This window comes from Lissotriton vulgaris, chromosome 11, assembly GCF_964263255.1.
Source record: "Lissotriton vulgaris chromosome 11, aLisVul1.2, whole genome shotgun sequence".
Taxonomy (NCBI): Eukaryota; Metazoa; Chordata; class Amphibia; order Caudata; family Salamandridae; genus Lissotriton; species Lissotriton vulgaris.
The window spans coordinates 607,230,548-607,255,227 of NC_141699.1; the positions used below are offsets into that span (position 1 = coordinate 607,230,548).

The window sequence follows — 24,680 nt, forward strand, 5'->3', positions numbered from 1 at the left end:
GACGAAAACAATATTTATATTTACAGTTTAAATAAAAATTCAATTGTCAATGAAACCCTTTACATCTTTCCTTTACATTTCAGGAAACATACAGGCGTATGAAAGCCGGCACTGAGAAATACATAATTTTTGTTATTGATGTAACTCAAGATTGAAACGCAACTATATTAGTCCATATGAAAAGAGCATTTTAGAATTATAGGCACACGTGTAAGTTACCACTGCTGACATTCATTTGATGTGAACTGCTGTGCTGCTTTAAGTACTCAACTGCACTGCGCTTCTGGAAGGACTGCTTTTCTGCTTGTTGCCTTCTCCTACCTGACTGCTGGAAAGACTCTGACTTCCCTCCAAGTGATCTCCAAGGGCCTGCTGGCTTGCCCTCGTCTTGAAGCCTCACGGCCATCAAAGTATTTGTTGGCGCTTTCCTTGCACTACTGCAAACGGCCTGTTATGAGAGAATTAATGGTCCGCTCTGCAAGGATCAAGAACTCAGTGTTTAAGGTAGTCAGCGCTGGCCCGACCTCCAGCTCAGAGCTCCATGTTGATTTCATTTAAGGACCCGCGCTTCACTCGCGAACGCTGCGGAGTTCTGATTGACAGCAGTGTTTCAACTTCACAGCATCTCTTGGTGGAAGCATCACCATAGCAACGTGCTGTCCCGCTTCAGCCAGAGGGAGGCTGTTGCAACTACTGTAAGCGTGCAGCGTCGCACTCTGGGCAAGCGTAACTTGGCGCAGCCCCCCTGCACTTGGCCTGAGGAAGGAGATCATCGGTGGCTTTCCTCAACCCTGCTGCCTCGTCTGAGAGGTACTTAAAGTAAACGGATGCGAGCGTTCCCTGTCAGCTGTGCTGCGCTCCTTGCAGACCGCTGAATTGTACTCAGTGTGTAGGTCTCGGGGGACTCATACGGGTCTCCTATATCCATGATTTGGGTACACTCGAACAAATAGTAATTGTCTATCGCATACTTGACGATCCTCTGTGAGGATCCAATCCAATGCAATTCAGTTGACGCGACCGTAAGTAATCTGCCTAGAATGAGTGTTCTCTCAAAGCTCAGAACTGTAAAGCACTATACGATTGATTGTATTTGGAAACGCTAATAACTTGAGAACATCTTATTAGATTTTTGTTGTTTTAGTCTAGTTTTGTTCAGAATAGAATAGGCTAGATTACTAAACCTGTGTTGAGTCTTTTTGTGGTGTATTCATTGTGGTACTGTGGGGGCATGCTGCACAAATGCTTTACACATTACCTCTTTTGATAAGCCTGCCTGCTCTCTGACAAGCTACCAGACGGTGAGCACAGGTTATCTCAGTTGTGTATCTAGCTTACCCTGACTAGGGTGGGGTGTTCTGTCTGGCCAGGGTGTATATCTTAGCCAACCAGAAACCCCATATCCAACACTGATACAGCTTAGGACGATCTGATCCTGTTGAGCCCGGAAGCAAGGTAATAAAGTCTTGCACTGGTACTATAGACATATCATATTCAGGGGGAAGGGAAGATGGCGGGCTGATCCCGCCCTGATGAGCACTCTGAGACAGGTCCCACACCTCCGTCTCTCTCCACACAGCAGGGAGCCAGCATAACCTGTAACTCTCCTCACAGTTACCATTTGGTCCTGCCCTCACCAGTGGGGCAATCTTCTGAACCACAAGCATCTCTCCAGTCGGAGCCTCGGACACACACGCAGCTTTTCAGGCACATACTAGGCTGCCTGCTTCAGGTACAGGCAGCGCGGTGGCTCAGCCACTGACATCACGGCTGTGCCAAGGTCGACTGGCAGCATCCAATCACCACAATGGCTTCACCGAGCTCAAGCGTCCAGCATGGAGGCCAGGGGCCCGGACTGCTGCAGTAGGGACAGTAGCTGCAGGAATTGACTCTTCTGGGTCCCCAGTGACGGCAAGTGAAACCGCCGCTTGCCTGTGTGCTCCAGAGAGAGTTTGTGGCTCCCGGGCAGGGAGGCCAAACCTCAGGCTCCTGCAGTCTGGCAACGTGAATGGCCTGCTGCACGTCTGCAACAAGGAAAACATGAAGAACACTGCAGCATCGATGGCGGATGTGCTGGTGAGTGCAGTACAGCACACTAATGGCGCATCGGGGGAGAACTCTCCACTATGCCCCAAATGATGACTACAGTCGACCAGGCCAAACTTGAAGGTACAGATTCTAACTATATTATCAGTGCTAATAATGACAATCCCTCAGCCAATATGGACAATCTCTCAGCCTCTTCCCCGGGGGGGCTCATGCTAACACTGAGGGATGGTCAGGCCCCTGCTTCCATTGCTATAGGGGCTAGCCCAGGATCAGGCTCGGATTACCAAGGGTATCACGCCAAGCAGGGAGGGGCACAGTAGAGTGCTCACAAAGAACAAATACAGTACAACAGGCTGTAGCAAGTACTAATGGATCGGGGGCCAGTGTGACTATCACTCCTCCTAATATCAGCAGCTATAGATGGCCTTGTGCAGGCTTAGACAGGTACACAGAGCCAGTCGAGAGAATAGGAGGCGATAATGGATTGCTCTGTGATAGCGGGCCTAGCTGGTTCAAGAGTAGAACGAGGCCCTAATAACCAGCTACACTAGGCTTCTGCTTGTTTAGGGGACAAAGACGCCAGGACGGAGGACCCCCAGGACAAAAAGCAAGTAAAAACCAAAATTGCGAAGAGACTCAGTGGCTTTAAAAAAGCTAACTATATCAGTGACCGTAAAAGCTTGGCCACAACACGCTCCAAAGGGGGGGCCCAAGGATAGCCCTTTGTGTAAGCGAATTTCCTCCAAAGGAGAGGTTAAGGCTGTGATATCACAGCTGTCTGATAAAGGCTGTGCCTCCCAATCTCCCTCACCCCAGCCTGGAGCGGTCATTCAGTGAATATCAGATGTAAGTCCCAATCTTAAGCTCGATAACAGCATAAGCGGAGTTCTGGAGTCCAACGGCAGCTCGCCTTCATGGGGAACTCCCCCCAGCGTAATCTGTAAGTGATGTTACCAATCAGTATGAACAGGGGGACTTAACTGGTGTTAAATAGCCATCTTTGTCCACAATCCTCCAGTGCTTGCAGAACCAAAGAGCAGAGGCGCAGGAATATTATGCCCAGGTCAGAGGAAATAATGTGGCAATGCATCAGGCGCTGTCAGATTTTACGTGCAGATTGGCAGCACTCTCATCGGAGGTAGCTGAGCTCCAACACTGAGTGGTCGGCACAGAAGAAATCGGTTCAGCAAAGGTAAAAACAATCAATGAACATGGGAGCCAACTCGCACTCACCCAAAGCAAAGTTTAAAACTTGGAAAATAGGCAGCACCAAAACAACCGGAGTCTTTTTGGCATGCCAGAGGGGAAGGAAGGTAGAGATCCCAGATCGTATGTCGTTAATCTGTTCCAGAAAGCTTTCCCAGACCTAGCAGACTGGGATATAGATTCTCCCCGTCCTATTCTTATCTACATCAGCAACTTTCTTCTGAGGCTGGTGGTCTATTTTAAAGCCCGACCAGCAGCACCAATAACAGTCAACTCTAAGTCCATCTCTGTCCAATCAGACTTATTCAAGACCACAATGGACAGACGCTGGAAGATGAGACAGGTAATAGACCCGCTAAAGGCCTTGGGGGTGCAGGTGTTCCTGCAAGAACCAGCACAACTGAAGGTCATCAAGGATGGTTGATTGCTGTTCTTTCACTCTGAACAGGATGGGTCTCGGGCCCTGAGCAAATGGCAATAAGTGTTCTTGCACTGCAACTAGGTGGTCCTAGGGTCAATTTTGGCAGGCTGCTATATAGCACTCTCTTATGAACTATTGCTATGGAGAGAAGTCAGGACTAAAGGACGTTAAAACTTTAGGAGCACCAGAACTGAGGGAAGGGGAGTTTCACAGATTCTTTTTTTTTTTGGTGGTGTGGGAACGTGTATTCAGCGACAGCAAAGGGGCAGGAAGATTCCTTTTCCTGGCACAGGGAGGGTTGGGGGAGGCTTTCGATGGTAGGAGGGGCCGAGGGGAGGATGCAACTTACTTCTTGTTTTCTATATTGTATTTAAGGGGGTTAGGGGTCATGGGCAACCTTAAGGGTCAGAACTATTAGAGATGGACCTTAGAATGTTACAAAGATGGGTGGAGGGGAGTCTATGTAATATCACGGATAGGGAAGGGTAGACCAAACTGGGATCTGCACAATGTTTAGTTTAAAATACAACATGGGCACAAGGGTACATGATCGAGGGGGTACGTATCGAGATATGCCCCAAGATTACTTCAGACCATAACCCTGCTATGCAGATAGCACATGTAGGGGGGGATAATCAGCGCTTATTTTCATTTCCACATAATCTTCTTGCTAACATTGTGTATTGGGGATATATAAGGAATTCACTCATCGAATATTGACTAATCAACAAGAGCTCTGTCCCTGTTGCAACTACATGGGACTGCAAGAAGGGATACATCAGGGCGATTACACTCCGATGTATTCTAAATTCTAACAAGCAAATGCTGCATGAAACCGATAAATGTTGGCAGGCTGTGTGGCATTAGAACTGCAGCATGCACAGGTGATCCTCACTAAAGACACACATGAACAGGCTATATACCTAAGGCTGATTGAGATGAGGCAAATGATCAATAGGGGTCTAACTGAGAAGGTTTGTGATATACAGAGGCACAAGTCAAGGATGCCCACTCTCCCCTTTGCTATTTGCCCTCTACATAGAAAGTTATCTAAGACACCTCCTACGGAATAAGGACATACAGCCTGTATTATTAAATGGGACTGAACTCAAAATAACGGCCTATGTAGATGATATAGCAATCTATGCCACCAGTCCAGGGGTAGCGCTGAATCTCATATCTAAGGAGGCGGAACAATTTGGTGCTTTTTCAGGCTATAATCTGAACTTACCCAAAATGCAGGTAATTCTCAATTTCAATCCATCTTCCCTGATAATAGGAGTCACAGACATAGCTACATATATTGGCATACGACTTTGTAGTTGCGTGGAAAATAATGCCACGCTTAATTATGAACCACTATTGAAAATAGTAATTGCTCAAATGAGGCACTGGCATCGGATCCCTCTGAGCATTCTGGGCTGCTGTAATATGATCCAGTTGAACATACTGCTGAAGTTTCTGTATCTATTTCGATCAATACCTCTACGGGTCCCCGATTCTTTATTCAAACATTTGGAAGGGGCAGTCCGTAGCTTTATCTGGGCGTATAGGAGGGCCACTTACTCAAAGGGAGGATTTAAACTACCAGATTTTCAGTCATTCTTTTGGGCATCCTTCATCAGTCGGATTCAAAGCCTATTAATGAGGAGGAAACCAGGACTGACCATGCTCGCACATCAACTGGCGCTGGGCTTGGATACTAGCTATCCGCTGCACAAATTAACATACCCTAATTACTTTAAGAGGGTCAGATTTAAGGTAATTAGAAATGTAGTCATGATCTTGCGTGAAATCTGCAATATATTTTCTATACCAGTAGTCCATCCCTATACTCCATTATGGGGGAATCCAGCATTGCCCGACATATTCCATGATACCATCAGGCAGGCCTGGGGCCATCTGGGCGTACACAGTGTTGGGCAACTGTATGATGTACAGGGGTTCCGGACGTTTGCATCACTTCAGGATACATATGGGGTCCCGTAAAGCAACTTTTTTAAGTACCTGCAGGTGAGGGATTATTTCTTACATTGTTGTGAATTCAATAATAATCAAGAAACACCCAAAATCCTCACAAATTTCTATCAGCCTTCAGGGGACCAAATTGTATTAAACATAAGCACAATGCACAAGAAATATATCTTGTGTGCTTAGGACGACAATACACATTTTGTCAGTATCTCGCAAACGTAGTTACTCCAACTGAAATACAGGAGGCACTTGCAATAGAGGACAATTCATCTCGGTCAGCCTTAAGCTACAGCAATTTAGAACAATCTGTATGCTATATCATACACCAAACCGTATTTCTAAATGAGCAGTATCAGGAACCCCTGACCGGTCACAGTGTTGCCTCTATGCAGCTGACATAGTTCACATGCTTATCGAATGTCCGGGGCTTAAGGAATTCTGGAATAGCCTACGCTGACTGATTTCAGTTTAATTAGGGTATGAATTTCACTTGAGCAATAAGGATAATCATGTTAGGTCACAAGCCAAGGACTAATGTCAGCCTTAGCTCGCTAATTGCTATTATAATTTTCAGCTCTCGCTTATGCATAGCTAGGACATGAATTGATTGTACACCACCAAAAGTAGCTGAATTCTGGGCAATGTTACTTCAAACTTTTGAACACGAAGTCGCAGTTGCGAAGACCAGGGGGGGTAATATCAAGTAAAAGAGTCGAGAGGATCTGGTCTTACATGCGATGGGTCTAGATCTGCTCCATTATTTTGCAGGTCTCGAAATCCCTGAGATCGATTTTTCTGTCTACTGCATCCTCTTCACTGGCTGGCTTTCTCTAATCCTTACGCACTATCTCTCTTCCGTCCCTCTCCCATCAATCTCTTTTTTAAATTTTTTTTTTTTTACTGCTAGTAAAGAATTGTGATATCCTGATTAATCCAGGATATTGTAACAACCTAATGTATCAATTGTTCTGACCCTTGGTAAAATCAAATAAAAAATATATTTTTTTAAAAAGCATATCATATTCAGATACCACGCTCAAGATGCAAAACAATGCATGTCTTGACAAAAACAATGATTTTTTTAATGGGGTATCTCTCTTAAGCACTAACTTGTGTGGTTCTTCAGACTCTATGGCCAAATGCATGCACTCAAACAAACATGTCGGCCAGATGAAAGTTCCATTGGCAGAAAAAGCAACGTTAAGTCAAAGAAACTGCTCTGCTAACCATGTTTACTGAAGAAAAAGAAAAATGTCTCTTGTAGCAGAAAATGTATATTAATGCCAAAGGAAGAAGCACATACAGAGAAGCGTATCACTACACACAGGGAAAGATGACAAAAAGTACTGGCAAGGCACAAGAAGAAGCACATGAGAAATGAAAGGATCTGGAGACTCACAGGGCAACTTAATCTCTTGTCCCACTCTAAGTTTGTTAAGGTTCTGCAATTTACGACCAGGCTCTTTGCTTACTATTAATCGTCTCTGGAAAGCAACACATTTCTGAACACATCCTGCAGGTTCTCTTTCCACTCCCCAATGTCAGCGCTTTTAATTTCAACTGAAGTGCTTAGAGACAAAAGCTACTTTAAAAAGCACAGTGCTAAAATGAGCTAGTTGAAAATAAAAACCCATTCTGGAAGCAAAGATGCATGCAATTTAATTCTTCTTACTTGGGAAAGAAAGAGATAAATATGTTGGAAGGAACTGAGTTAGATCATCTAATTTTTTTAAGTACGACACAAAACGGAGCGGACTAAAAAGTTAAACCTTAAAGGTAGAAATTGCAACATGCTGAGAGTACCTGCTAACACCTTGTCAGTTCATTCTTCAGGGTTTATAAGCTATTAGCTTTTAATTTTGGATTCTTTTTTGCATCTGCCAGACAATTAATATGTTAATTAAACTAATAATAGCAGCAGTTATAGTACTGACCAAGAAGTAGGATCAGGAAAGGTCCTTAAGAACCATTCATGAAAAACAGGAGGATGTCGCGGCATAAGAACTTCTTTGAACATTTTCATCTTTTCTTGAATTGGCGCTCCCTTTGGTAGCATGTATTGACGGAGCTCTTTCCCAGTCATATACAACCCTAAAAAGAAAATAACAATATTTTTACATGTATAGCGGAAAAAAGACAAGGAGGAGTGAGTTTAACAATCAGAGATCTAAGTCTCTAAAACTGCTGGGAGTGGGGAATAACGTGAAACAATTTGTAGCTATGATGTTGTCCAATTATTTTGATGCAAATACCAATATGACAGCAGAAAAATCTTCATTGATCTTCAAAACATTAGAAAACGTCTAACATGTTGTCAATTTTACCTGTTGACTGAATACGTCATTGGTGACTCCAATTTCCAGTCTTACTAGACAGGGCTAGCTCTTTTCTCTTCATGTTAACAGCACGTAAAGGAAATGGCTTTGAAAAAGCAGGGGTGTGGCACTTATTTTTTTCAAAGGAAGAAAACTTTTACTCTAAGCAAGAGCATCATCATTTAATATCTAACTGATGTTGAGAACGTGCCATTAGCCTGGAAGAAAGGGAGCACAGATAATGGATTCCAAGTTAAAAATGTAATTTTCACAGTTGGAAGAGGATTACTACCAGTAGCAAGCCAGACCTTTGTATCTAAAATGCCACCATTCTCCATGCTTTGAGTAACAGGCTTCCCTGCACATCTTTGTATTGCCTGTATAGACCCCGGTACCACCAAATATCCATTGCCTAATGACCCTTCACCATGTCGCCCAGTTAGCATAAATGTTGTAAGGCTGATCACTTTTCTTGGCACTTAGAAATGAAAAGTAACCCTCCTCCTAAGCTTGCTAAGAAAATGGGTTATACAACTATTCTAAATATAACAGTAAAACAGGTAGGTGTTATGAGCATAGTGAAAAGGCTCTGTTGCTAGGATGATTTTCAAACTTCTCTGTCTGCTTATCGAGATAGTTCACCAAGGCTTGACATTGGAGGAAGTGCATCTATATAGATGACAAATTCACAGTGATCCATGCTGCTTACCTTTAACATGTTATTGGACAACCAATACTTGCTGATATGATTTTCTGGACCATTGTTTCAGTTGCCTATAGTACACACATATTGGAAGGTCAGACACCCTAACTTCAATGTGATTGTAACACCTGCAATGTAATCCCCTTTTGGGGGCTACGTATCGGGTGGACTACCAAATGCTGAATTAAATGAAGTTTATCCTTCAATATGGCAGACGTGCCAGCCCTTAATGTGGGAACAGTATCCCAATACAGTTAATAGTAGCACCCAACTACCAATGCTTGAGTTTTGACTGACAGAAGAGACCTTCTTTTCTTAAGTTTCTATAACTGGAACAAAGCGTTCTTCAAGTGTACATGTCCCGAGAGTCTACATTTCCCTTTTGTGCAGTGCTTGTTAAATCTTAATAGTTTACTTGTACCCACTGCATACATGTATAAACCAAGGGCTTAGTGTTTATGATATCACCAAGCTGCCTAACCTAAACATTAAAGAATAAGGGTGACTTTTGAGACTTTCATTACAGGCTACTCCAAAGATAATTCTGCTATAGTAATGTAATGTTGACATACAGTCCAGCTTATAACATGATCTACTCTAACAAAAGAAACACACTGTTATAGGAGGTTTGCTCAATTAATGTCACTTTAAGATATTCCCCCTCTCTGCCTACTTTAACATTAGATTGAAGCAAGGTCTATAGCTTTCAGAGTTTTCTATCACAAACGTCCCAGTCAATTGCAAGCTAAGCCCTGGTTGGAAGACGATCTAGGAATGAAGGATAAGCTTCAAAAACAGATTGAATTTAGACCAGTAGTTAAATAGTTTGATGTGGTCAGCAAATTAAGTTGGGGGACTGAGTGGGATGACTTGTCAAGAAACTGGCAATTTGTTGTGAGGACTGCAAAGGTAATGGGTCCACATTCGCCCTCTACTAGAAACCAAGAACCCCATTGTAGCTCTTGACAGTCTCTCAGGGTAGCGGAGTAGAGCAGTCCATAGCCTACTCAAGGTGGTAGTGTTGGCTGTTAATTACCATTCACTGGCATACAATAATAACACAAAATAATTGTCCAGTCTGTGATTTTTCTATAGAAAAGTAAAAGTACATTTATTACACTCACATTACTCAATACTATGCAGTACTTTAAAAGCATACATAAGGCTGGTTAAAATTCCTTTGGCAATATTATATTTGACCCTTAAAGGGTCATGACCCAAAAAGTCACAGGACACCCCCTTCATGTAAATAAAACATTTAACCATATATGGGGGTGTCACTTTGCATTAGGTCAATGTCTCATTTAAAGACTGGAATCAAGTTACGGTAATACCTCATTCCTTCACGGATGTCGGTAACCATAATTCCTCCTCTGCACTCATTCTCAGTAATCAGTCATTGCAATAAGGCACTAGAATCATCAATAATTAAACATTACATCCTCTCAGGAATATGACCTACTGTCTGGATTAAGAACCCTTTAAAGATAGCATTGTAAATAATATGTTTGTATGAAGCATTACTTAAAATCATTGTGAATAACACTTTGAAATAAGGCATTGCCAAATCATCATGAATAGAATTTTTCAATAAAGTATTGTAAAAGCCATCACACAAACACGTTTAAATAAAGTGTTTTCAAAGATCACCCATGTGTCTGTATCCTTTTTTCGGTCTCGCCTTGGCAGCGTTTACGCCGTCTCTTCAAGACATGCTGTATTCAGGTATGGACTTGAAGCTCCACCCAATCCCCACCCATCTTTTTAATTGGCTGCAGTCAGTGTTCATTGTAAATGTTGGGGTTTGATTTGTTAATAGGCTTATTAGTCCCTCCTTAGTACCTCCCTGTCTTCTGTTACCTCTCAAAAGTACTGGCCCTTTTACATGTATTGTTACTTGGTATGCCTTATTAACAGACTGTCTGCCCTATTTTCTTACATGCCTTTTGCCTGCCTGCAGCTAGGATACCTCTCCCTCAACACAATGCTTTTTGTTTCTTTGTTTGTTTTTGGCAGGAAAAGCTTGCCTTACGTGAGAATCGCTCCATTCCAAGGAAAGGTGTGGCTCGGAAAACTCTATTTTTTCAACATTTTATACTTTTAATAAACAGTGCGGCACAGGCAGCATGCTTCGCTGCTTACTAAAAGCATAAAATATTGAAAAAAAAGAGTTTGCCGAGCAGCGCCTTTATTTTATTCAGTGCCGCTAGGCAAACTCTGTTGGGCATTATGCAAACCCCGCCTCGTTCCATTCCGATGAAAGGCGCAGCTCGCCAAACTAAATATTTTCAATAGGTTATGCTTTTAGTAAGCAGCGCGGCACAGACGGCATGCTGCGCTGCTTACTAAAAGCATAAAATATTGGGGGGGAAAAAAGAGTTTTCTGAGCCGCGCCATTTTTATTCCGCGCCACTCAACAAACTCTGCTGGGCTTTCTACAAGCCCCGCTTCACAACTGTCTGCAACCTTAAGGATTCTCCAAAATATCAGCGCCGCAGAGGAAACAGCAGTCACAAAACGGCTGAGATAAGGTATTATTAATTGATTTATTTCACATATTTTTCGTCTCTTGGCTTCCACTGCCTGCTCCTAATCTCTGTCACCCTCACGCCCCCTTCTCCCTCCCACAGCTCCACTTCTCCCCCTCGGCGCACAGCCTCACACTCTGTGCTTTGCCAACTATAAAAAAAACAAGCATTTACAATGCAACGGTTTCGCCTTTGCAAAAGTTAGAGCTATTGGCATTGTAAATGACAACATTTTTATTTATGTGTTGGTTTTGAAAACAGATAAATAAATGGCATTGTCATTTACATTGCCAACAGCTTAATCTCTTGCAAATGTAAGACCTATTGTACCCTACTGGATTTCACTGAAGAAATTCAGAGTCCAGTCTGCAGGTGTCACGTGACAGACGGCCAATTGACAGCTGAGGGGGTGAAACCGTGCTGGGGTGGCACATTAAGACGACGCTTGCTGAAAGCACTACACTACCCTACTGGAGTGTCAGTCTTTTTGGACATGGTCCACTCACTCATCTTGTAACAGGAAGCTCGCCACCAGTTCCACAAAAAATACCGTCATTAAATCTTTCCTTTTTAAGGGTTGGACATTTCAGTTGGCGTCTGCCCTCAGTCACGCTCGTCTTGCCGCCCATTGCAATCACGCGCCTCTCTGTGCCTGGCTGTCAAGTGCCGGCGCCATCCGAGTGCGCATCTTCAGTCAGCCATGGCGTGCTAGCCAACCAAACTGCATTATGGGACTGGTATGATGATTCAAGGGAGGGGAGGCTGGTAAATAATTTGCATGAGTAAAACAATGCACACGTTCCCTGGTAACACATGTTTTGCTACTTTCTGTATTAACCAACTGTGACTGCCAACCCATTCAAACCAAATCGTAGGATGTCACCAATATTTTGTGTACAACTACATGTGTCAGTTTCATTAGGGGTGGTACGTGCTATATAAATGCAATTACAATACATGAGATATGCACATGTCACAACACAGAAACACCATGCATATGCACAATGCAATCTTGGCAGACATGCCACGGCAAGTAGCTGTCATGCTTACTGTGTCCTCGCTGCTGCAGGAAACCACATGCTTCACTTTGATCTCAGGCATCTTGTATTTACTCCAGTCGTGCCCTCAAGGGCTCCTCCAATCACAGTAGTTTTTACAGCTGGTCAGGGGCCTCTCTCAATCACCGCGTACACCTCCTGTCACGAGCAGAGCCCATTAAAAGTCTCACTGCCCCAAGGGCTCCTCTTTTGTGTCCCTTAACGACAGCACCTGTGTCTGCAGGCACCTAATGAGCCCCTGCAAGCACCACTGGAGTATCCCTCGGGGACCTCCGATGCTTAGCCTGAAGCAACGGTACCCCGAAAATACACCAGGGTGGGCCCCAAAACAGTCCTTTCAAGTACACCCCCTCTTCGATAAACCCAATCCCCAGAGCCCCTATGTTGTGTCCCTCCGACTCCCTTGTCCCTCAATGACCCCTTCAATGTGTGCTTCTGAGGTGCCCCAGGCCCCCTCCACAGCCTCGTTCATAGACCCCGGCTTTTGAGGCCCCTCCCTCCGTGCCCTCCCCTCTAAGACCGCCTGGGTTTCCCTCTGAGCACAGAGCCTCTGCCTTCAGCACCCAAACAACGCGCTCCGGAAGCACAGACCATAGAGTGCAAGACCAGACAGACCGCCCCGGACCATAGAGAGCAACGCGCACGAGCAGAGAGGACGAGAGCGGCCAATCAGAAGAGGGAGGGTGGTACGTTCTCGGAAGTCAAGCTACGTTTGCCAAGCCCAAGATGGGTGCCCGTGCTGCTGCAAAGTGAATGCGTGAAGTCTGGTTAATGTAGTTTATTAGCCTTACGTTTCTCAGCCTCTACCGTCGCTATAGCAGCCCTGCCAAATACCACGGCTCAGGGGTTAGAGCCGTTAGACTAACGCATGAAAGTGCTGGTAGCCGCATCACAGCACTAAAATGCATTAATCCCGCATACTTACAGCTCCCCTATACTTCAGTGAGCCATAAGGCGCTATAAGTAAACAAAAGCATCCAGCCTGTTATCCGCTGCTATGCTGCCTTCCCCTGAGTGCTCCTTTCTATGGTTACACACAGACACAGTGTGGCTCACACTGATATTTCGTAGTTGATTGTTTTTCTTTTCCGATGGGTGCAGCGCGGCTTCTTTAAGAAACAAGCTAAGGACGTCAAACACCGAGGCTTACAGTAAGCAGCACCCATACCAGCAACAAAGGTGCTGCTGTCCTGTCACACATTTTAACAAGGGCTGCCAATAAATAACAAGCACTCGATTCTGCCCCACAACGGCGAAGGCACGGACAACGGGAGGGAGGGCGGGGGATAAAGAAGGCACAACAACGGCACAATAACTCCTTGTGGGCGTGTTTTTCGCTCTCTCCCCTTCCCATTGGCTGGAAGGTAAAATTCCAGCCAATGGGAAGAGGAGAGGGCGGGACTTAAAAAAAGACCGAGAAACGCCCCCGAATCGCGTTCCGACGGGTAAAGAATGATTGACAGCCACTCTCTTCCAATGGCTAGCCTCCATTTATGGAGCTAGCCAATGGAAGAAGGGGCGGATTCAAGTCCTCCATACTGTAAACAAAAGTTTTCGCCTGGGCGGAGCACTTCTTCGCAGAGCTACGACCAGGTGAAACCTAAAAAATTATTCAATAGGTCTTGCATTCACGCGAGTTTTAGCTATTGGCGTTGTAAAGGACAATGCCTTTTATTTATGTTGTGGTTTTTAAAACATAAATAAAAGACATTGTTATTTAACATGCTAATAGCTTAAACTCTTGCAAATGCGAGACCTATTGCATTGCAAATGCTGGTTTACAATTTCTAGGCCATAGAACCTGCAGCCATAAACTTAAACCCTAGAGGGCGCTGCACTCCCAGATGTAGAGCTGATGCTCCAGCCTGGGAAGAATAAAAAAAAAAGAAGGCAAGGAAATCCTGGACTGGTTCTTCTTTACTCTACCCTTCAAACTTAGGGTCTGCACCTTTAAAATAATTCTTGGGGTTCCTGAAGAGGAGCTAAGGCACTTCTGCAACTCCCCTGCATTCTCTATCTATAGTTGGTGGTGGCCTACTCCATCCTTGGGCCACCACATGAAGTAGGAAACATGCTTTGTCAATTTCAAGCCAAGCAGGGTATTATGGGGCGCTTCCCCAGGAAGAGTGAATAATAATAAGCGGCTCCAGCTTTTTGTTTTTCCAGCGCCTAGCAGCATCTGCCTTTTCTTTCCTTTTTTCTATATTGGGGGTAATCACACCCACCAGGACACTTTGGCAGTCTCCAAGCGTTTAGAGAAGCCCAGGGAGCTCCAACCCAGGGATCCCCTGAACAGGGAGCACTTCCCTGTGCTGTCGTCTGAGCTAGCAGTTCTCCTCCCCTGCCCGCTCCGGTGGGCAAGGCCCTGCTGTTGGTGGTGGCAGCCTGTTCCCCTGAGACATGGGACTGGGAAGTTGGCTGGCCCACCACCAGTGAGAGGAGTGCAGCATTACTTCCCCGTCCACTTGCATGCTATAGGGGCCTGGTGTTGGGAATGTCAGGCCTTGCCTCCCTCTATTTCTCCCTCGGTTTAGCACAACAGCGTTCTTTCTTTGTGTGGGGTGGCCATTGTTCCTGCTGCTGGAGATAAATGTAACTAACTTGGCACAGCAGGGTGACAAAAATACCTCAGGTCTGATCCTGAGCTAAGCAACAGATATAGGACAATCCTGGATGACTCATAAGCTGTACAGATATCTTCTTCGAACTCTAATATTTGGGTTTGGCACACAGATTCCACCACAGTTCGATACGTCACTGGTCACTGTAGGCCAAGGAGAAGCGAAACTTCCAGCTAAGGCAGTTTTTCCCATAGGTGTATAATGGAGTGTCACTGCAGATAAGACAGTAAACCACACTGATTTTCCCTATGAGTATACACTAACACCATAAGGCTAAACCCAGGTCAATACCAATCCTGCAGAGTCCCCTCTACGCCAGGCTACTGGTGTGCAGTTAATTGGCTGCGTATTACAGGAGTCTCACAGGCACAGCCCTCACACGTGAGCACAAATGTTCACGTACAACAAGCCAGGTGCCCCATACCCTTACTGCGTTGCAGCAGCCTTATCTTAAATGGCAGACACTGATGGCAAACAAGTGTAGTCCATTTACTGTGAATTTACCTTGGGTAAGTGACCATTTGTGAGGCTCACCCATAGAAGAAAAATTAAAAAAATAAGATGATCAAAGATCAAAAAACCTAAGTACCTTTGATGAGCAGAACCAATCACCTTACACTTCTGAATAACACATTTTTAACAGCTGAGGATAGGGACAGCAACCCTTAAGTGTTCATTGTTCTGAAAGCGAGGATTGGACTGTGAGCGTCCTGACTGGGCCATGATCTAAATCCCTATATTGTACAGTTAACTTGCAGACGTTTTTATTTAGAGTAATAATTTGTTCAGAGACCCTGGTGTCTCTTGTTGAGTTGCATTTTATTCAGACTTCCATTTTGTGGCTGTTCGCTCTAATAATAGAAGAGCAGTGTAAAATTTCTGTTAAAAATGTGCCTGTGTTCAGTACTTCTCAGGATCTTAATTAAATATAAAGGGTGCATATTGAGGCACTACAGTCCTCTGAAGCCCACACTGACCGCCCGGAGTAGGTGAGGATAAGGCGGGCCACTATGAAGAAAGTGCTATGTAGCGCTATCACAACTTCTGCTGTGCGGGACACATTCAGCCACTACATGCCCCCAGTAGCCCCCAGTGACTGACGAGAGTGAGGCAGGAGAAGGTGGGCCACTGTGAAGAACAACCTATATAGCACCATCACAAATCCCGCTGTGCAGGAGATATACAGGCAACGTGGCAATCAAGCGCTGGCCCGTCTTTGTCTGGAAGAGGCTAGGCTGGGCCACCCCTCGAGGTCCTACGATTCTGTACTATGGGCACTGCTGTTTTATGGAAAGACTCAATTTAAACAAATATTTTAAAAAATGTACACCCCTAGTAAGGAATTTAGAGACTGAGCTATGTTAAAGTAGCAACATTATTTCCATGTTTCTTTGACACACTGTTTAAGATCAGGGTACAACTGTATTCTCTTTGTTTTTCTATTCCTTTCTTACCTATGTTACCCGGACTTCTTGTGATTAGTAAATATGGGAAAATGGAAAGGAGTGGAACCATTTCAGGACCAGCGGAAGCAAATAAACGATGCTCAAAAAAGCAAGGGGCAAACTGTACACTAAATGAGATTGATACACTTATAGAGGAGGTAGAAACAATGCTAAGTAGAAAAAAGGGTCCTGGCACCCCTTTGCATAAATTATCCCCAAGAATTCCAGGAATATTTAGAAATAGAAATACAAATCCCATGGTATCATGCTCTAAATCCACATTTGTAGGTAATAATGGCACTGTTGTAGAACTTAAATCTATCTAGTAGCAACTTAATAACTCATCAGAAATGGCTCCACAAGTGCCGCTTGATAGAATAATCATACGTAGCAATAGAAATGCCACGCATTCTTTTCACCCTATCCAGGCTACTACATAATACACACAGACATACTTCATAAGGTGGACAACAGGTTTGCAATTGTTTACCCCCAACAAATGGTGGGAATGTTTCTTTATAAACACTCAGTCTTGCTTGCAACTTAAATGTCTATAGAAGTATTCAAAGGAAGGTAGCCTGGTTATTGCCAAAGCAGATAAATCTGGAAGCATGTGAGCTGGTATCCTAAGGTGAACAACCATTATATAAAAAAAAGTCAAACCCCAAATTAGGGTTTGGTGTCCTCTCTCATGTGAGAAAGTTCATTGTTAAGAGAGGCTACAGGAAAACGTAAGGTTCCACAGCTGAGAATATGAGCATTTTCAAATAAAGTGCTAATAGGGTTGAGGTGGAGATTGTAAAACTGGAATTAGATCATTTGGTAACAGAACAACCAGCGTCCCGGCAATTCTGCATGACCCTATGTATAGCTTGGTCACCAGGACATATTAAACTTTCTCTTTGTTGTACAACTCAATGCAGACCTCAAAAAAGTGGAGGAAACTATGTAAGCTCTACATAACTCAGTATTCCTACGAGAGAATCATGTTTCATACAGTTAAAACGGACTTACTTTTAGGATTGTTTTCCCATGTACTCTTAGAGATTCCATGCGATAGTTTACATTACAGTGACTACACTATGGCATAAAAGTTTACTCGCACCCGATTAAGACACAACAAGATGCTGCAGCCAGAAGAATCGCAGTCACAGTGAGTTGATCCAACAGCATACTGGTTTTGAATAACCTGCACCAGTTACCAAAAGAGAAGCAGATACGTTTCACCCTACTGTTCATGGCCTATTGGCAGTGCAAAATGTGGACACTTGTTTTTTTTATAGAAAAAAACAAAGCAGTTTTTCAACTATAAAAAAACAAAGTTTGGTTTGGCAAATTGAAAAGCTATGGTGGCCCAAGACATCAACGCAAGTTGCATGGGATGCTCTTCCTGCTTGTACACGGATGCACATCTTCAGATTGGCATCAAATACAAGCGTTAATAAAAGGAGTGACAACCTTTTAACGCTCCATTAAATATTAAAGTTTGTACCCCCTAAACTTCAACATCAACATTTCTATTATCAATGACAATATTACAAATCAAAAAAGCGTTTAGAACACTTTATCATAATATATTACTAACTCTCAAGTGCTTTTGTAAAAATATGTTATTAATAATGGTGTGACTTAGGCATAGGTTACCCTTGAGTTTCTTTTTTTAAACAGTTTTTATTTATCAAAACCCCTTAAGTTTATTGGCAGAAAACAGAAGTCGCTTCTATGTAGGCCATTTACCCTAATGAACTACCACCTCAATCAATGTAAGGGTATCAGTGAACACTTTACCTTTATCTTTGTATAACTTGTTCAGGATATGTCTTAAGCCGGCTGTATTGTTCACCCATTCAATTATACCACATTCGTCATTGAGTGGAATGACTGCATAGGTGCGAATATGGAGTTCTCGCCTTCGTGACTCTGCATCCTTTCGTAGGCACTTTATAAGAAATAATCATAATAATAATATCATCATTATTGCATAGAACTTATACATCTAAAGAAGCTATATATACACTATAATCTTATGATACATAGATGCTAACAGCGATATTGCAACAACATTGTATTGGAATATAATTTGTCCAGGGATCTTCAGTGTTCATCAACAGATTTATAGACTGAGACAGTAAATGAAAGAGATTCAACGCAATTATAAATCATGTTTCCTAAAGAATGTCAGTACTACACTGAAACTTCCAAAAAAGGTAGAATACAAAAATAAAAGAACATTTTAAGTCAAAAGGGTCCAAAATCCATCTATTCGAAACTTCACCTAATAACATCAGTTCCACTTGACCAACAATCTAATCTGACGTATTTTTAGGACAAACAATCATTACATATTTTCAAAGCATATTTAAACCTTGTTAATCAAGGAGTTGAACTCCATAAGTCGGCAGTCCTTCCTGAGATCATCTTTTGGTTTACACATCATGATGTATAATTTGCCATCTGAGCCCTTCAACGAGATCTTCTTGGGTTTCTGCAGGGAAGCTAAAATTTCCACCTGCATCAAAAACAGAAAATGAAAACACAATAATGGCAGGTATAAAAAAGTGAAGTCAAAACCATTAACAACAGAGCAATTGGTTGCTTTTTTAGTACAAAGCACTGTCTGATCAAAAAAGAATTTACAACACACAATCAGCTAAGTACTGTGCTCATATTTAATGGTACTGCACTCAAACAATGTGTTGGAGGTTTGGGTGTGCTTTGGAATAGAATATTGTTTATTTACTGTTCTTTTGTTCACATTTGTGTTTTTCATTAGCATTGGAACTGATGGAAAAGAAATCTAGTTTTCACAGGAATCACACAATTGTAACAGATTTTATTCAATGAACCTCTGCTATATTTCATACGACCCAGTACAAAAATGTGTTGCTTGGAACGGTTTGTTCAGAGGAACACTGTACAGCTCAAAAATGTAAAATGTTGCTGCAGAGAAACTAGCTCAGGAAAAGGGTTGAAGTCGAAAGAAAATAGTGGCCTCCATTCTACTGATCATCACTGTGTGTACCTGCTGTACATCATCTTCAGCTCTCCACTGCACATCACTCTGTTAGAATTAAAATAACAAGCATGAACATTGCCGTTGCCATCTTGCTTAACATAGGCCTTTGAGTGCGCGTAAGCGGCAACCATTTTAGACATCACGGCCATTTCGTACACTGCTGGTCACCTGTGTGTCACCCTGACCACGCCATCATCCCCGTGCTCTGACTAAGCCCGACCACACACACTGGGGTCATAAAACCATGTCAGCATGACAGTGCCCCGGAGTCACTTCCCGCGTCAAACCCACTTGTCCTTTCATCCTCCATGCACAGGCAAGCCCCCTTTTATAACCTCCTTCCCTGCACCTGCCCACTCAGTCCGGTCCCAGGCTCTAACTGACCCCTGTGGACATTGTTTATTGCCTACACATGGCAGGGCTTGTTTCACCAACAAAGGGGCCTGACTTAATCAATAACCCAAACCCTTAGATCTGACCGATCCCACATACTTTAAGATCATGTTGGAATGTCCAGCTGCGAGATAGCGATCATCTATTACATCAGGGTGGGGGACGAATGCTGCAAGGTCTGTGTGGGAACTAGCTTAAGGCCGGGAATCCAAGGTTGTTAGAATATGCAATTAACTGATGTCAGGAATGTTTTACCATGTAATAAACAGACAGAAAATAGTATAAAAGGCCATGCCACAGAGATGCAGTTAGAGCACCTCCTGACGATATCCCCGGTGTCTGATGTGATGTGTTCTCCTCCGGAGAAATACACTTGTTCTTCGCCTTCCAATCCCCAGCGCCTGCCTCGTTATTTTGATCGCTATTCTTATGTGAATTAGAGGTAGTTTGCACCAAGCGGCATCGAAAGTCTTGGGAGTCAAAGCTGCTTTTTCACAACTCTGTGTTCCCATGAAGCACAGAGCCATGTGTTCCTGATCTGTACTAGACCAAATGTTCCCTCAAAGCACAGCACCCAGTGCTCCCCAACCCATAGAACTCACTGGTCCCCGGTGCATGCCATCCCATGCCCTCACAAGGTGCATTAATTTTGCTCCTCTTGTGTAGTGCACCCTATAATTCATTGCTGAACTTCACACTGTGCTCCGTCCTGTGCAACATCCTTTGCTCTACAGAGTCTGATCACACTGTGTCCCCTGCTGCATACTTATTCTTGCCTAGGTGCGTTTATACCTGTATATTTGTTAATGTTAGTTTCCTGTATATTTGCTGTATATATGGCCATTGGTGTGCTGGTCTGCTTCCATGTGTACCCATGTGGGATGTGTGTCTTTGAATGCATAAACTATACAAATGTTGAAGATATTAGTGTTTTTGCATGTCCATAATGCAGCTTAAAAAGGTTAGTTAAGCAAATGTAGGGCAGTATATTGCGGAGGACAAACCAACAATATAAGACTTGTGTATATCAATAATGTAGGATCTGCTTTCATGGTTACCCCCACTTTTTGCTGGTGTCTGTATGTTTTTTTTTACTAGTCTAACTGGGATCTTGCTAATCAGGACCCCAGTCTCTGGGCTTCCTCCCTAAATTAGTGGCATGGAGGGAGGGGTAGTCACAAAGGGGAGGGAGTAGCCCCTTCTAACGATTTGCAAAACCCACCTTTCCGATGTTATGGACTGCCAGTCTGGCAGGATATGGTGAATACTGCCGCCAACTTGATGTCCATGGTGGTAAAGGGGCAGATTGGGAGGGTTTGAAGGTTGCAGCTGCCAGGGCGGTGGGGGACTGACCAGACCGCTGGCTACCTGACCCATGAGGTATGTGAGTACCGCATCCTCGGCTAAGGTGAGGCTGGGCAGCATGCGTGGCTCGGTGGCTGGGAGGAAATAGGCACAGCTCAAAACCAATCCTGTAGCCATGACAGGAGCGAAAAGCGGATTAGGGATGACGTGGGGCCATGGAAAGACCTAAGTACTTGGCAGTAGCCCTACTGTCCTTGAAGCGCTCCAGCGCTGAATCAGTCTTGTCTCCAAAGAGACAGGTGCCATCAAATGGCATGACCATAAATGGGGCTTGGACATCCCCTAAAAAAAACAGTTGTCCTCAACAAGGCGTAGCGTGTCAAGGCCACCCTTGATGAAACCGCTCTTCATAGTGAGTCCGGCATGACAAGTCTACAGTGGATAGTGAACTTTGCTGCATCTCTCCCATCTGCATCAGCCTGAGAGACTACGGCAAGAGCCTCCCCCAAAGCTGTGGTAGCAGCTGCACAACTGTGTCCCACAGATATTGGGAATAACGGCCCAAAAGGCGTGCGGTGTTCACAGACCGCAATGCCAGGTTGGCCGAAGAAAAGATCGCTCTCCCCCGAAAGAGTCCAGCCTCTTGGATTCTCTATCCAATGAAGCAGTTGAGAATGTGCCATGGGATGTTCAATCAATCAATCAAGGCATTTATATAGCGCGCTACTCACCCGGAGGGTCTCAAGGCGCTTAGGGGAGGGGGGGTCCGCTACTGCTCGAACAGCCAGGTCTTGAGCTGTTTCCTGAAGGCAAGGTGGTCCTGGGTCAGGCGGAGGTGGGTCGGGAGGGAGTTCCAAGTCTTGGCGGCCAGGTAGGAGAAGGACCTTCCTCCTGTGGTGGCTCTTCGGATCCGGGGGACAGCGGCGAGGGCGTGGCTGGTCGATCGAAGCTGGCGTGTGGGAGCGTAGAAGTTGAGGCGGCTGTTGAGGTAAGCTGGTCCTTGGTTGTACAGGGCTTTGTGTGCGTGGGTGAGGAGACGGAAGGTGATTCTCTTGTTGACTGGGAGCCAGTGTAGATCTCTCAGGTGTTCGGTGATGTGGCTACGACGGGGGATGTCCAGGATGAGTCGCGCTGAGTGTAGGAGAGTAGGGTCTGCAATCCTATGATCACCCAGATTTTTTGCTTTTGTTTCACTGGTTTACGACTTTCTCTAGCTGTGGGCCTGCCAATCAGACCCACAGTCTGGCTGTTCTCTCTCTAAATTACCACATGTACCCTAGGTGCATTTACCAATTGGTACTGGGCCACCTTATCAGACCCTGTAACTCAGGGCATAGGTGTACCCAGGGCCTACCAGGGGCTGAAGCATGTATTATGCCACCCCTGGCTGGCCTCCTAAATTTGACACAACTGGCTGCATGACAGCTGGGGCAAAGTCGTGTAATCACCCTTTGCTGTAGGTGTAGTATACCTATACCTAACCCTAAAATGGACACACAGATTCCTATCAGTCACTCCTATGGCAGGCCTTGACAATCCTGAAGGCAGAGTGCGTGGAATCGTGTGAGATGGTGCTCTGGCATGAGCTGAGCCTGTCTGCAGCTTGCGGAACCAAGTCCTAATAGCTGTTCCATGATATCGCATACCATATACTCTTAAGTGCATTATAATCCTCGCGGTTAAATGCTAACTTTGGTATTGCTTTATCAAAACATGTCGAGTAAGGTGTCATACGAATTGGAATACTAACCCCTCGCCAATTCTGGCGACGGGGTTAGCATTCCACCCTTCTAGAGGGACACGACATGTATGTAACTGTGAACCCCGGTTAAAGTTAAACGAAGCCTCAGCTCCAGAAAATGGATGCTGCCACCACAGACACGAGTCTGACCCCCTGCAGCTGGGAGTCATTCCAGCGAGGGGAGCCTGGACAAAGGGTTTCCTGTCAGGGGCGGTGCTAGCACCGTCCCAGACATGGTTTTGTGTATCCTGGGTAGGCAGGGCTTTACAGGAAGGTGACTGCTGAGTGGCACCCCGGTGCTCAAAACGCATAGGCCGGTCAGAACCAGTTCCAGGGGCACACCAGCCCCTGGCCTGGGGAAAGTCCGGCATGGCAGAGGGGTGTAACCACCCCCCTCCTAGTCCCACCCATAGGCAGGACCTAGTCACCGGGTCAGCCCCCTTTTTTAGTATAAAGATGGGAGCGGGCCCCCTGTTCAAATTAGATCATCTTTGGAATCAAGACCCGACTTTCTGCGAAAGACATCAAGATTTCCTTCTTCAAGATTCTCCCTTGTGGCTAAGGAGTAGTCACCCTGCATCCGCAGGCACCATCCTAAGAACACTGCGGTCTGCTGCAAGTCCTTCTTCACGAATCCGACGACCCAGCTCGACGAGACCCGGCTTCCCTGGCACCTCTGACCTCTACTCACCTCTACAGCCAAGCTGAGAACTGTGAGTGCGACGAGACCTCGAGGGACCGACGATCGCCAAGACTGCACGACTTCTTTGCAACAAGCCCACCGTATGCACCACTGGTGAGTGCTTTGGGGTCCGAGAAGCCCCAACCCTGAGCAGCTCCAGCACCGAAGATCAGCCCTCCAGCATCTCCACGATCTGCGTGGGGCCCTTCTGCTTTTGCGTGCTCACCGCGCTGTGTGGCTACTAGCCGGCTGGCTTGTGGCCTTCTTCACGACGCCCGACGACATCACTGCTGCTGGTCTGGTTGTTCCAGACTGGCCCTTGCTTCCTTCTTCAAGAGAGGCACCCCGGACCCTCCTGGTCCACTCCAGACGCCATTTTGAGTCCACCGCGTGGGCTTGAATTTGCCAAGGCTTTGTTGCCCAATCCTGGGTCCAGCGACGCCGACAGCTTCATCCATCGTGGGACAGCTCGCTCCTCCATCCTGGTCGCCGACAACGCCTCCTGGTCCGTGAGATCTGCGAGCACAGCGTCACCCACTCACCTAGTCGAGGTGACTACCATCCGGTGCCCTCCTGGTGCCACCTGACTACTGGCTAGTAGTCTCGAACTTGGTCCCCTCTGCTTTCAGGTGTCACCTTCCTTCGATCCAGGCTTGGATCCATCGAACTTTCTTCACTGGTCGCCTGCCAGCAACTTCTTTCTTCCAGGCTCCTGGTCCGTCTACGAGGATTCCCGACGTCTTTTGAGACATATGCAGCTGCAGCCCCTGGGCTAGGTAACTTCGGCATTTCGGTGCCCCAGCATAGCCTCACTATCCAAGTTTCAGAATCCACTTTCGTTTTCCTCCTACCAGGTCGGGTTCGCCCGAGAACACTAACTTTGTCATTACTAGCTACCATAGACTTTGTCCCGCATCACGCGTGAGAGTGCACACTCTGCCCCCGAGTCCCCTAGGCCTCCTAGAAGTAATCTGAAGATTCTATAGTCAAGTCCTAGCGATTCCTAAGCCTATTAGTACTGTACTTACCTGCTAGTAATTTCGCATTCCACTTTCAGAGTATATGGTTTTCCGTGCCCCTCGGGCATTTGTATATACTGTGCTAACTTAAGTATTTTCGTAAGAGTTTTGTTTTGTGCTTAGTACCCTGTCCTCATAAAGAGTACAGGGCTGTTGTGATTCTTAATAAATATCTTGTTTATTTTCATAACACTTGTGTGGTGT

General features: G+C 45.0%; 1 protein-coding gene across 2 annotated transcripts in view; it reads right to left on the minus strand.

Moving 5' to 3' along the window:
- Window positions 1-24,680, minus strand: part of ATR (ATR checkpoint kinase) — a 566,179-nt gene that overhangs the window by 86,399 nt on the left and 455,100 nt on the right. For both annotated transcript variants that reach the window (XM_086943714.1, XM_086943713.1), the window contains exons 41-43: window positions 18,686-18,829; window positions 18,109-18,259; window positions 7,585-7,741 (exon numbers count right to left, since the gene is read on the minus strand). In XM_086943714.1, coding sequence (XP_086799840.1) covers window positions 7,585-7,741; window positions 18,109-18,259; window positions 18,686-18,829 — 452 coding nt within the window. The remainder of the gene's footprint in view (window positions 1-7,584; window positions 7,742-18,108; window positions 18,260-18,685; window positions 18,830-24,680) is intronic.